At 30.0% G+C, this 15,185-nt stretch overlaps 1 protein-coding gene and 1 long non-coding RNA gene across 2 annotated transcripts in view; one reads left to right on the forward strand and one right to left on the reverse strand.

Moving 5' to 3' along the window:
* LOC148236351 (B1 protein-like) overlaps positions 1–10,476 on the forward strand; it is a 31,856-nt gene extending 21,380 nt beyond the window's left edge. Inside the window, exons 2-3 of the mRNA XM_088183731.1 lie at positions 8,908–9,051; positions 9,972–10,476. Of these exons, the coding sequence (XP_088039857.1) occupies positions 9,004–9,051; positions 9,972–10,325 (402 nt within the window). The 5' untranslated portion in view covers positions 8,908–9,003 and the 3' untranslated portion in view covers positions 10,326–10,476. The remainder of the gene's footprint in view (positions 1–8,907; positions 9,052–9,971) is intronic.
* LOC148236355 (uncharacterized) lies at positions 6,172–7,332 on the reverse strand. The gene is made up of 2 exons (XR_015809223.1): positions 7,104–7,332; positions 6,172–7,018 (listed from the first exon to the last, which is right to left on the reverse strand). It is a non-coding gene; the product is annotated as an uncharacterized LOC148236355 (long non-coding RNA).
* Positions 10,477–15,185: the final 4,709 nt, after the last annotated feature.

Raw genomic sequence — 15,185 nt, forward strand, 5'->3', positions numbered from 1 at the left:
TTATAAAAATTGTTTAGTAATAACGTGCACACGATAGTTGGGACTGTAAATTAATTCTTAATTACATATAAATTAATCTGTTTACATACTAAAATTGATTGGTATTAATTAAGATAATCTTATTTTATAATACATGTAAAGGTTCAGTTAGATTTAATTGATGGGATACTTAATGGCTATTGAAGAACTTTCGAGAATTAATATGTATTTTCTCTGAGCAATTAGAGCTAGCATTGATTGAATGGAATTATAAGGGTAAATCTGCTAATTTACCATAGAATCATAATTACAATAACATACCTGAGGTGTTGAAATTATATATATTTGAGTAGCATCATATTTATAATAAAATCCTAAAAAGAAATGTGGTATTTTGAACAATCTTCAGTATATATTAGGTACAAAAGTTCTTACTACCATTTTTTTTATCCTGAATAGTTTAAGTTAAGAGGAATGATATGGATTTGGAAGAAAATACTACAAATCTTACTTTAAACATATATTAGAGGTTTGTGCGTCTAAAAATAATCTTTACCTGTGACTCTTATTTCTTAGCACGTGCACCAGCTACGTGAAATGAGATCATTGACGCCGAACCGGCTATATCCGTTTCGGTTCTGCTCTAAAACCGGCAAATGACAACATTTTCGTGGTTGTAATTGGAAGCGGTTTTATATCTAAAAATTCGTCGTCCCCCGCGGCCTATTTGCATTTACGACTCAGTCTAGTTTACTTATTCAACGCCGTTTTAAAATTACCAACCTAAAACCACCTTTACAGTGGACATGTTAACATTAATAAAAAATACTAATAAGTAATATTAACTATGTTATGTTTTAATACATATTTTATCTATAGTTTTTCACCTTCATATTGAATGCTACATAAAAAAGCTTTTATAGCTATAAGCTACCATATTTATGATATTATTAAATAATTATTCTTTAAAGGTAATGAAATACATACCAAAATTTTCCAAAGTTCTTCAATTAAAAAAAAAAAAATTTTGCGATATCTTTAAAAAAATATGATTAGGAAGCATACATTTTGAGTTTATTTGCTATATCAATCATTCAATATAGCGAATAAACTCAGATACTATTTAAATTAATTTTCTGAATATCCTTTACTCATTAAATACAAATTTAATCGTTTTAATCAAAATTTGGAATTATTATCAATAAAATTTGCTGCTGTAAGACGACCTTTTACTAATAAATTACTGATAAAATAAATTAAATGAAATAGCTATTGTCCGAATATTTCATTATCCAATATTTGCTAAATAGTTATGAATAAATAACTGTGTATATTTCGTATACTATGTAGCATTAAAAAAGGCATTTAGAAAGTGGTTCATATGATAGTTAAAAAAAGAGGTGCGCGGTCAGAAACGGCACTATATTTTTTCAACCGCCTAATAAATTCTGAACTTTTAATATAAAATATAGAAGCATTTTATTCATATTTTGTAAAAAAAATATTACCTATAGACTTTTTTCAAATATTCTATGAAGCTTATTGGAATATTTGTTAACACAAAATATTTTTTTTTAAGTATTAAAAATTTAATATTTAATCTTGTTTTCTGGATACAACGGCATATATTGATGTGAAAATACTATATGTTTATGTTTAAAGTAGAAAGAGAAAGCACATATGTTTAAAATATTCTATTAAAAGATATGTATTCTGTGAAATATTTTTATGTAGCAATAAATGGTTCGCATGTTACCATGAAATCATATTAAAAAATATTATATTTAATTATACCAATGTAATTAAATATATCAAATTTATTGAAATTACAAAATGTACTTATAGGTTATATCAGGGTTTTCCAACTTATTTTTACGGCACACAAACTAATTAATTTTTTAAATGAAATTAAAAAAAAAGCTAATAAGCTCAGAGATTATTTAAACTAATTTTTTGAAAATCACTGTTACTACTTCTCCAATACAAATTTTAATCGTTTTAATCAAATTTTAGAATTAATATCAATAAAATTTGCTGATGTAAGACGGTTTTTTAGTTATTGTACGATTATTTCATTTTCCGATATTTATTAATGAATATCTATAGTATTTTGTATACTATGTAGTATTAATAAAAGTCACTTAAAAAGTGTTAAATATAATGGTTAAAACAAAAAAAGAGATTATCAGCGAACAGGTGCGCGGTCAGAAATGGTACTATATTTTTTCAACCGCCTAATAAATTCTGAACTTTTAATATAAAATATGGAAGCATTTTACTCATATTTTGTTTGAAAAATATTAGTATATTTTTTCTTTATAATTTTTGTTTAACGTATATTAAAAACTCAAATCAATAAAATGTAAGAGTTATTTTTTTTTTGCTAAAAAAGCATAAATTGATATGAATATATTACATGCTTAAATTTAAAGTAAAAATAGAGAAACACATATGTTCGGAATATTATATTAAAATTCTGCGAATTATTTTTATGTATTAAAAAATAGTTCACTAGTTACTATGAAATCATATTAAAAAATATTTAAAAAATTATCGACTGTTAACTGCATTATATTTTTCGGTTCTCAATCGTTTATTCAGTGCGATGATTAAGTAAATCTTATTGCCATTTTCTTACACATATGTTTTTAATGATACAAATATCACTAAAATGGACAACTTCAGCATTCTAAGGAATATGATTTGCATTGAACACTAACTTTACACTGCATTTATTCGCAAGATCGATGGTTTTTATGCAATCCTTTGAAACTGCTAATAAACTATTGAATTATATCCGCTCAAATACGCAATATTGTTTGTTTAGGCTAATAAGATCTTTAAATTTTGCAAAATTCAAGGAACACAAATCAATTAGCTTTAAGAAGCTTTTAACAAGTCTTGAATCATACTGGTAGTCCGGTATTTAATTTTATATATTTAAAAATATTGCTTTATAAATCCCTAGTTGAGTCATTATTATTGCAAAATTGCCAGTGTAAACCCACCTTAACAAGCATCGCATGCTAAGCGCCTATGTAGCTGAATTTTTTTCACCGTTCCGATACCAAATGGATCGAGTAACGAAAACAATGTGTCCTTAACGACGGGGCTATTGTGCGAGAAATGCCGGCAGCACGAAAACTATAATACATTACTGCCCAATGGCAGAAGAATAACGAAGCATAGTGATCATTTTAAGGAATGTTTGCGGAATTCGGTCGCGTGACTAGCCCCCGGGAGATATTCGCCGAATGTGTAGTAATAAAAGCAGGTGCGGCGTATCGAACAATGACGTGAGAAAAATTAATCGATCCCCCGATCGCAGTTTTCAGCAAAAAGTATATATACATATGTATGGTAAGGGCGCAGTCATGGGCTTTAATGCGCGATGTGATGTTGGAAATGTGAAAGCTAGGAGCACAAGGCGAACGTGACACAATATAGTATACAATATACGCCAGAAGAGAACATTTTCAGAAGTTTAGCGAAAACCTACAAAAAATGGATATTTTCAAAAATTTTAAATTAATTAATATGACCAAAAATTTCATTGCTCTTTTATAATCAGCCTTATTAAAATTATAATATTTAACTAATTTACTATGATAAGAAGGACAATCATAAATAAATGTTCAGGATATTACAAAGTTTGTTAGGCTTTGCCTATATATTTTACAAAAAACTTATTTATTCTAATATTGTAAATTTTTTCCGAAACAATAACCACTAGGGAAATATTTAATACCATTTCAACCCTTTACAAAAAGTAACCCCCAACAACAAAGCTTTCACGATTCGCAATGGCACATTTGTGCTTTCGCGATTTTTTACCAAGTAAAGTTATTATATATATGTTTCGTGTGAGTTATATATTTTTTATTTTTTTCGTTACACATAATATTTTAATTTATAAATCATGTTTTTTGTATCAAGTCTATCGTTGTAGTTAGTTTTTTACTGGCATTTGCAATATTTTCATAGTGTTTTATCACTAGGATTCAATCGTGCGAACATTGGGGTTGCAGTTTATTTTTATAGAGTATAAACAGTTCTAAAATTATGTACGATTTGTGCACAAGTATTGATTCATATTGTTTTTGTAGTCTCCAATTCGTCTTTGAATATTGGGTTAAATTCTAAGCTCTGCTTGGTACAAGTTTGTCTTAAGTCAAAAACGCGAAAGTAGTATAAAAGTAAAGTTTTAATGAAATATCTCGTCAAGTTATTGTATAGTAATGCATATTAAATCTCTGACTTTAGAGTTGTAAAATAAAAATAATCAAAACGAAAATTACAATTAACAAAAAAGTTATAAATTTGTAAAATATCAAAGTCACTTTTGCACCACCCGGTGTGAAGATTTTTTGATATTTGAGTCACTGTTTCATCGAATAAACTAACTTTCTATAATACTTATGTGAGGAAAAAAATATAAATATATACCTTCGAAAGTATAGAAAGTCCATGGTTAATTTATATTTTCCATAATGCAAACCGATCATTATTTTTCTTTACGGTTATTAGCTTTTCACAGAAACGGTCATTCCTTTTTGTGATTTATGTACGTAGCGTGCCAATCAAAGACATAAGAACTCCCCTTTCTTTCTTCTGCTTACGACCGGCACACCTTTGAAGTGTCGCCTTCCATATCCACCTACCTTATTCACTTAGGTAGGTGAGTGTATTTTTTTTCGAGAAACTTCCTCTGCGATATAAATTTAATGGCGGAAAAGTGGCGAATAATATATAAATCACGCGGGAATAATAGGGCGGACGTAAAAAAGAGCTCGACACCGAAAAGCCGTTATTTTTAAAAGGTTACTGAAACGGCCCGCGGCCATGATTAGGATTTCTGTCTTCTGGGGACCCTAACCAGGTTTTTAGTGTCGCAACAACATGGTATCTACCTCGCACTTCAGCGAGGGTTGACCATACGTACCGTTTCGAGTGGGACAATGTAGTATATATTTTTTTTATACTCTTCCATTTACATGCAATATGGTACTACCTTATCTACATTAAGTTTTAGCTCAGTACATAAATTCATAGATACTTCTTAGATATTTTGAAACATTCCTAGCAAAGGAAATTAACTACTCTTATTTTTATTTTTTCAAAGGTAAGTCAAGTTAATGGGATGCTTCCAGAATTTTTTTTTATTTTCTAGACAGGATGCTGGAAATAGTTCAAAATTTTTTGTTAGGTGATCAGAGTACGAGATGGCTTTTTCTTTATTATTTATTGCCCATTTTATAGTTTAATTAGTAGTATATGTATTTGTAAGTAAAACGAAAATGACAATTAACAAAAAAGTTTAAGATTTATAAAATATCAAAGTCACTTTTGTGCCACCCGATGTGAAGATTTAAGAGGTATATGTGTGGTTGTTAGATTTTTTGTTGCGTTCAAGAGAAAATAATTTAATTTGCGATTTTTTTTCTAGATAGTTTTGTATTGATTGATTTTTAATGTCACTTGATGGCATCGTAGCCAGTGAGACTCAAGATGGAATCTAGTTAGAGTTTTACTACGTTATATTTACAATTGCTGTGACAGACGATAAATGGCGAGATGTTTTCTCCGAGCTGTGGTAGAGAAGCTGGCGCAGGGATGATGTCCATGGAAAGTTTTCAGAGGTCTAGTAGATGGCGTAGCAGCGAGTGTACAGTTGAACTATACTTTATTCATTATAAAGAATATCAAATTTATACTGAATATTTTATTTGCTGATAATTTACTCTTCCAAAAATGAAATTTAACTGATACAATTATACTTTTTACAATCAATAAGAACAAAAGTAGTTTATATAGATGAACGAATATTAAATTAAAATCAATAAAATCACTGACTCTGACTCGTCAAATTATGTAAAAAAAACGCTGGTAAAAAAAAACAGCAGGGAGATTTTTTTAAACACGTGTCTTTATATGTTAGATTGCTTTGAAAAATATCATGCAATGCACAAATATATTCAAACATCAAAAATATAAATATGTAATGTACATACATAAATGTATTAAGAATTTCATATATCAAAGTAATAATAAAAACAATAAATTCCGTATCATGTTTTTAGAAACGATTAATTTCAAATAATTCCTGCAAATTAAAAATACTTTTTTTAGTAAAATATTTTATATCTATGTCAGTAATAGTTCCTATTGTAAGCGCTGGTCTTCGATAAAAGCATAATTTGTGTGATTTGTGGTCTAACTTTCGTAGTGGGTTTAATATATGTATAGTGGTAGATCCCACTTTTCGTTGTTCAAGTGGTCGTTATGGTTACCTCTAAATTTTGACTAATAGAAAACGGTTCAAACCCCCCATAATATTAAATGTACATATACAAAATTTTAACATTTACAATAAAATGTTAAAAACAAATGAGTCATCAGTTAATAAACTATTAGAAATAATACAATTCAATCAGAATTTTGATAGAAGCCCTTCCATGAACCATACAATGTATAAAAATTTAAAATACGAAAAAGTGTCCCGTTTTATTATATGAAAATGATGGTCAACTAACCCTTCACTCTTTGTCTTCCGTAGGCAACAGCACGCGTGAAAATTCTCGCAGAGAGATGATCGGAATTTTGATTTTTCAATATGCTGAAGATGAGCGCTAATAGTGGGGGTTGCGTCCCCTAAGTCTCGTTCTCGGGGGTCTGGCGCTCTTACCGGGTCCAACATAATAAATTCCCCTTGTGCTAAGCCCGCTGACAAGTCTTTGGCTGGTTCTTTTTTGCACACTCCTACGGTTTCGGTCCACTTGACACAGCAAAATCCTTTGACGTTCACTATTTCTGTGTGCTTCGATTCGATTCAAAGAAGACGTAAAAAAATATTCTCCCCCAGGTCGATGCAGTCGAGTTTTAAACGCTCAATTCCGCAGTGTGCACTGCAGGAATTCTGGAACACCTGGAATCCGGTTCGATTCTAATGATAAAGTCGTGCTCTCTCATATCTCATAAAAATGAAAAGAATTCTCCTCCTCTTCCGATACATGGCCAGTTGCAGACAGATCTGGTCGAACTATATAAACAATTGTCAGTAAGTGTGTATTTAAATTCTAATCTAATCTCTTTATTGTAAAAATATGAAAAAATAGACAACTGACCTGCCTATATGTATGACTTAATAGCGTAATATTTGCTATAGCTTTTTTTGTAGCACTTGCAGTTTTTATCGCCTATTTCTATGACCTGACATTTTTAAATGATTGCTATGACTGATTATAATTTGCATTACAAAAATATTTAATTTATAAAACATATATTTTGTACATTTTTCCGTTGAGTTGAATATTTCTCCGTAAAGGGTTTGTGCTATTACGTGTGAAATAAATTTATAGTCTCACTTTAAATCACCTTTAAATTCTGAACGAATCGAACATTTTTTCCTCTCTCGACCATAATCAATTTCACTGATTTTCGATCCCAATCGCGGAAACCTCGAAACCGCACAAACCCCGGCCCGTGCGCGTTCGCCAACTCTAACATAAATATTTATTGGAGTTTCGTAAAGCCCGGCCATGCAAATTTAATAGAGTCAACAAGGAACTTTCCAGGGTCTCGTCGTATATCTAAATCTTCGTACTTCGATATTTATGTAGACACACACACAGAGCTGCCCGAATAAACATGACTTATAGCGGGGTACGAATGTATCAATTCTAAAATACTGAGGTACGCTACAACAGTGCTACTCAAATGCCGGTTCGCGAATAACTGACTACCGATCAGTTAAAATAAATAATGGGTTTAAAATAAAAAAAATGTACATATGAAATCAATAAAAAAAAGTACATGACTTCGATTTAAAAACTCTATCCTACTCCAAGTTCTTGGTTTGCTTATACAAAGTGCATTTATTTCAAGGAAATGTGAATAAGATTTGGGTGTAAACACAAGCTGTGTAATCTAAATTTAATTAAAAAAAAATTTATATTTTGAAGTGTAAATTTGCTTGACTCTTTAATATTTTTTTTAATTTTTCGATAACAAAATTTTTTTTATTTTATATTTTTAAAAACTGTACCTTCTTATGAATTTTATTATAAAATAAAATGTACACTTCTATAAAGAGGAGGCCGACCCATTATCAAACCTTCGAAAATCGCAGAAGCCACCGCTTCTCTCTTCGCATCCTTTTCGACGCAGACACGAAAAGGATTTTATGTGTATAAAATATAAAAATCGTACGTGAACTATATTAATTGCTTACAAAATAATAATAATAGCAATAACTTTGCCATAAAAATTAAAAAATTTACATATTTATTTTTCAAAACAATGTTTAAATAACTCTTGTTATGATAAATATTTTTTTCTTATACGGCAGGCGAATTTTGTGTATTTTACTCATGAACTGTCGATGGTCGATGTTGGTGTAGTTGCAAAATATTTTTAATGATTCTAATATTCCTTATGGATTGCTTAAATTGCATTCTCAATTATTAAAAAAATTCTATTTAAACCTTTTTCATTTATTAGGCTTAAAACGTAAATCCTAAACCTAATAATGAAAAATCGGTTTATTAAATCTCTCACTTATTTGAAGAATATATCTGTTTTTTTTCTAATGTGGCAGTCGAAAGCCTTTTGATTATCAATACATATGATGCGTTCAAAGTCTGGTCTTTATTTTTTATACTCTAATTTTTAATGAATTTAATTTTATTATATTATATGAAGAGGCGTTAAACTACATACCAATATGCTAAACATGTTGTAGATAAGGAAATCTACAATAATAAATATTAATATGCAAATTTCAGCTCTTAAAGGGTCATAAGCGTACCTACTAGTACTATACGTACAAGGATATTGAACTCGCAGTGTATGATCCTTGCAAACCCGGTTAACCTATCCAGTTTGACAAGAATACTCCTTTTAATCTATCTTTATTCTACCCCCACCAAGTTCTTGTACACAAAGGATCTTCGTGTATATAATCTAGCGCCTTTTGATCTTCAACTACTTCTCCAGAAAGGGCCAAGCAAAACTTACCGACTCAAAATGAAGTTCTGCGTATTTTTCATTATCGCACTGATTGTAATTGCACAGGTAAGTCTTTTATACTAATAAATATTCATATTTCTTTTTGCTTCTAATCATATATAACTTCTACAGTTCTTAAAGATTATCTCTTATATGAAATTTACTATTTATATTTTAGAAACAGCATGTCTATGTTCTATTTGGGTTGAGGGTTTTTTCTGGTCATAAATAGTTTACTTTTTGTGCGTTTTACAGTTCAAGGGATCCGTAACATACGACGGCAATACACCTAAAAATAATTGCATATATTCATGTGATTATTATGATCTAAGATTCATATAGTAGAATCGTATTACTTCAAAAATAAATATAGTGTTTTAATGGTAATAATAAATTTAGTATGTACTGCTTTTCAATGTATTCAAAAGCACCGCTCATCTAAACTATAAAAAGTAAGCGGAGAAATTTAACTATACCCTTTTGCTTTATATACATTAATGTGATTTTATCTGCGAATCGATTGATAGATATTTTTCATACTATTTATTAGGATGTGATGGTTTTAAGGAGTCTTGTGTAATTCAGTGAAACTCCTGATAAACTTTGTAGTACAGACTGTATTATGATAATTTATTAATATATATTCCGTTGTCGCTACATGACAAGATTTAATCAAATGCATTACAACTAAGTAAACACGATCAACAACTACTAAATATATAGTGATTCATCATATTAAAATCAAAGTCTGTAAATCATTGGCATATATTTTATTAATTATAAACTATTATTACAGCTTACAAGCAATATGCGCGAGCTACCTCAATTTGTGTATTTATCACTATATTCATCTGCAAGATTAATAAAATATATAAAACCCTAATCTATTATGATCGATCATAATCATAATTGCTCTCTTCTTTTGAATTTGAAATAATTTCAATGGAAGTACTGATTTGTTTATTAATTAAAATTTATAATCATAGGCATTGACACCAGAAGAGAAAGAAGACGTAAAGAAGCACTACAAGCAATGCTATGAGGATACTGGCGCTGATAGAGAGCTGACCAAAAGAGCCAAAGATGGAGACTTTGAATTCGAAGACGAAAAGGTTAAAGACTGGTTCTACTGCATGATGAGGAAAGTCGGAATTATGGACGATGAAGGAAACTTTTTAAGAGACGCGGCGATCCAAAAAGTTCCAGAAAGCGAACGCGATGATGTGGCTCGTGCCTTAGATGCCTGTCTTAGTAATAAGGGAGATACAGGATCTCAGTCTGCTTGGAACTATGCCAAATGCTACAACAAGGAAAGACCAGGACAAGAAGATTTCTTCTAAGTTCAACATTTCACATTATATGCTCATCAACTTCATTTATTCACATAAATAACAGAAATAAAGGGTAATTCTGCTTCTAATGATCAATACATAATTACAAATCTGTTAAACACCATCATAATCTGAATCATCAATAAAATGTTCAACACAATCAATGACTATAATTTAATATAACAATTATTCTTAGCCAATTAATATTATATAAAATACATATTCTAGTCTTATTATAAGCTGTATATGAAAGTAAGTAACACAATAAATTGGTTATATTGAAACCAAAGTTTAAAGAATCCATAGTATTTTGCGATGCTAGTTTGTAAATTCCAATTATTTATACATTTAACGCCATTATATTTTAATATTTTCTAATTTTATTTCAGTATTTATAGGTGATAAATTTGATTGAAACAAGTAACTTCTTCAAAAGTATTGCTTTATGACGTGTAAAAAACTTTTAAGGTTCTACCTTTACAAAGTAAATTGTTTTCTATCTTGTACAACGAAATGGGATCTGCATATGACTTATTGAATATACTTCTTACATTTCACGAAGTGAAATGGTTACTACGTAGCAAAATCTACGTCGTTTATTAACTTAGCGATGAAATCCAGTTATATTTGATAAAAACACGGCGAAGCACTTACTGAACATTCTGCCAATGAAAATTAAAAGTTTAAAAGTATTTTTTTGGAAGCAGTTATATTGATATTAAATGTTTTCATACCTCTTTTACGATAGAAACATATATTTATAACTGTGCATAAGCATTTCTTTAACAAGCTTTGATTGTATTATATTATATTATTATTTTAATTCAGGTAACATAAATATTTTATGTTTAAAAGAAATTTTAATCAGATATCATTTTACTGAAAATCGAATTCCGATTATCAAGCCAATCATGTGGACAGTCATGACCACTGAGTCATTATGGCTGACCACTCCTAACAATATCGTTGCTAAAGTCAAATAATATAATATAAAGGTATAGATAATATTTATTCTCTACTCCAAAATACAATTCCGACCGCTATAATAAACACTAATCTGCCTTGGCCAATAAAAATATATTCAAGTCAGTTTCATGAAGCGTCTCTTCGACTGAAAATACACATTCATACACACAAAACCTGAAAAGGCAACAAATAGAAATAAGATTATTTTTAAATATATGTATTTATAATATTTTAATATAAATATTAAATCGTAATAGTTTTGGGTTAATAATAAAAACGATAAAACCGACGACATAGGGAATTTAAATAAATTGATACGCATTGAAAATTAACAATTTGCCACTGGTCGTTTCGCTTACTGTTATGGCCAACTGTCACGCGAGCAAAACAAACTGACGTTTGACAGGTAACTGTGGGATATAAAAAGTGTGTTTTTTTAAATCAGACCCTAGAATTTTATATTCGTTGTTTGGTTAAATATTCTATCGACATATTCTAGACAGCTTAATTTTCGATTCCATTTTTTATTATATAATTATAATATTTCATACATTTTAATTCAATCAATTGTGTGGTGTTGCTATACGTAAAAACTAATTAATTTAGATCAAAAATCACATTTATAAAACAAAAACATTTATTTTATAAAATTAGACAACGTTATTATTTTTATGTTTTATAAATAGTTATATTGACTTATATGTACCATTAAAATAATCAGTATATAAATTTAGCTAGGTTTGAAACCATTTTATATACCTATATTACATTCGCGACTAACTTCGTATGTTGATCAGAGATTTTTGTGTTTCTTGAGCTACATCATTTTAAATATATCAACGACTAAAATATTGGCATCTTAAATACGAACTTATTAAAAATACTAATATATTTAGTTTTGTAATAAGTTCATACTTCAAACTAATATAATTATTGTGCAACAATATTAGATACGCTTAATAAATTAAATAAAACGATGTTGTAAAAATTACAAAGTAAAGCAATGGGAGGAGTTCTAAATAAAAATAGATTTACTAGTTGTAGAAGTATGATTGATTGATTGTAATGGTTGGACGCTTAATAAATATTTTATTATTTATATATAAGTCAGAAAATAATATGTTACCAGAGTATTTTAATAAGTATGTAATAGGAAATAAAGATGTACATATATTTATTACTAGAAACAGAGAAAATTTAAGGAGAGTTAGGTATAAGAAAACGAGTAAGGCCAGGGGAATAATGTACGGAGGTATGCATTTGTATAATAATATTAAAATTAAAATATATCGGCTTTCCTAAATTAAATAAAGAAACACTATCGTGCATTAAAAATAAATTTAAAAAAATCTATTTATGTTTTATATGTATGTTTCTTTTAAATTTGTTTAGTGTAAAAATTAGCTATAGATGAACTAAATTAATTAATAAAATAATCTAAAATAAACGTTTAAGAACACACCGCTGGATTGATAACGTACATAGAAAAATGTGTTATTTGTGAAAAAAAATGGCATTTAAATTTAATTTTTATTTTGGACTTTTTTCAATAATGACTGTTACATAAATTTCACTCACCACCAGCAGATGTCTATAATATATCAAATAACCCAATATACCTATTTTCTCCCATATTTATTGCTCTTAATTTTTTTCTAAAAATACGTTAGCTTTTCCGTTCGATTCTTTCGATATCAATAACTCGTAATTTGGCATCTTCTCCATAAATTCCCGCTCAGAAACAATATCTAAGAATAATCTATCACGCAATACTGGCATGTCGCAATAAATTCGACGTAGCATTGTCTTTTTAAGACGTTATCTGAGAAGAATCGATTGAATCCAAGGGTCGGCGCGTGCCCTCCGCCATAATTCATAGAATCGAAGATTGCGTCCCGTTTAAAAAGGAAAATCGGTCATGGAGATATAGGTCGGTTTTTTCTTCTTGCTCTTGCCTCTCAGTACATAAGTGGGCTGATCTAAAAGTTCCAAAACTTTTATTTATACTTTATATATGAGGTTACATTTAATATAATCAATGGTTTCATAAAGTACAACTTATATAATCATAGTATTTTAAATGGTCTACTAGAATTGTCTTACACAATCGATTGTTCTCCATTGAGCTCTGGCAAATGTCAAGAGAAGCGCATTCTCATACATATTAATTGCTCTTGTATGATTGCTTCAATAGATTCTTGAGCCTTAGATTTTCACATCACTTATAATAGTAAACCGCTTTGCAGGCTTCAAGTTTTCCATGCAAGATCAATGTCCGGCCAACCAGGACGCTGTATACCTTCTCCAAATAAGTCACAAATCGATATAAAAATCTTTGTCGTAATAAATGGTTTACTCGACCGCAACTGCCACTCGCGATAACCCAGGTAGTTTCAGTCCGCACAACTTAGTGAATCAAAAGTCAGTTGTTAAATTGCCGCCTTTGATAAGCAAACAATTAAATGCCAATACAATACAAATGTATTTTCAATATTTCATAAGCTTAGACTCTGATTTGGTAGATCCACAGCTTATATAGATACTAGTTCATTCTCTTATAAGTAACTTGCTATAAGTGCTGGGGAAAAAAAATTGATCCCAACCAACGATGTAGTAAATCGTCACCATTATACTGCACTGAGGCGCTATTTTCAGTTCAGAAACTTTTCGTTCAACTTATGTATATATTCCCTTTATAGCATACGAAGGGGGTGGAAGTGTGCAATTTTTATTTCGGCGGATAAAAGCCGCGTACAGGTACTACAGTCAGTTTTCCGGAAATAAAACGCGATCAATTATTGGTTTAAAGGGCTCGTCTCGCCCCACCACTTTTACGGCCATTGACGGCGAAATTTACGAGCGAATAAAATTTATTCGCAACGAAAAGTCGCCGTTCACTTAAATCGGTCGCCCAAATAAAGTCGCAAGAGGTCGCGTCAATTTTTTTTCTTCTTCCGCCCTACGAGACGATAAAATTTATACAACAAACGTTAACCCTCTGGACGTCAATTATTCAAAAGCGTTTTTTAACCGATTCAGTGACGCAAGTCTAAAGTGCTTCCTGGAAAATTCCGAAAAAGCCCGGTTGGCAGCGCAAAATTTATATTAATCACAAATGCTCGTTCCATTATAACTAAGGCATGTTTGAATAATAATAATGGAGAAAGACTGATTGATGATTAATCATAGAAATGTGTCACCGTTGAACTGGTTTAACTAATTAAAAGAGGGAGAATTTATTGTTTTTTTTCAAATAAATATACATTTACATTATTATATTAATGTAAATGTATTTGTAAAATAGATAACCGAGAAGGGGAAGAGTAGACTACGGATTTTATCAGCATATACAGAACATTCGCAATAAAGCCTAACACCACTGAAATGTATACTTAAACAGTCAAGGAGCCTTTCTACTTCAATTGTCAGATTTATTCCAGCTCAGCTACCAGGCGGTAACTCGAGCTTCAGGACAATCTAGACATTCTATGACGCGATCACGGAACAAACACTCTTTTTACATATGTGTATAAGTAATTACACAAAAATTATACGACCGAATTTCAATAGCATAATATTAATTCAAACTTTAAAAGCATATATACCAAACATTTTTATTGTACTTTTTTAATTATAATTTGAACCAAATTAACACAAATTCACGGTGTTGGCAAGAAATAGCTATCCTCTAATGTACAAATGAATCATTTTGATTTCGTCTGGCCATTGCTCCGAAACCGAAAGGCATTAGTCATTTTTTTCACATAACGTTCCCATGAGTGCGAATTTATTGCGACACATTAAACTGTTGTGGTAATTTGTACCCTTGGCAAATGGGCTTCCATCGCTTTGTGTTGCTTTTCAGCATGCATGAGCAATTTACGTGTCTTTGTCATACGTTAA

Source organism: Plectrocnemia conspersa, unplaced genomic scaffold, assembly GCF_051122295.1.
Source record: "Plectrocnemia conspersa isolate PC_06_02 unplaced genomic scaffold, ASM5112229v1 ptg000003l, whole genome shotgun sequence".
Classification (NCBI taxonomy): Eukaryota; Metazoa; Arthropoda; class Insecta; order Trichoptera; family Polycentropodidae; genus Plectrocnemia; species Plectrocnemia conspersa.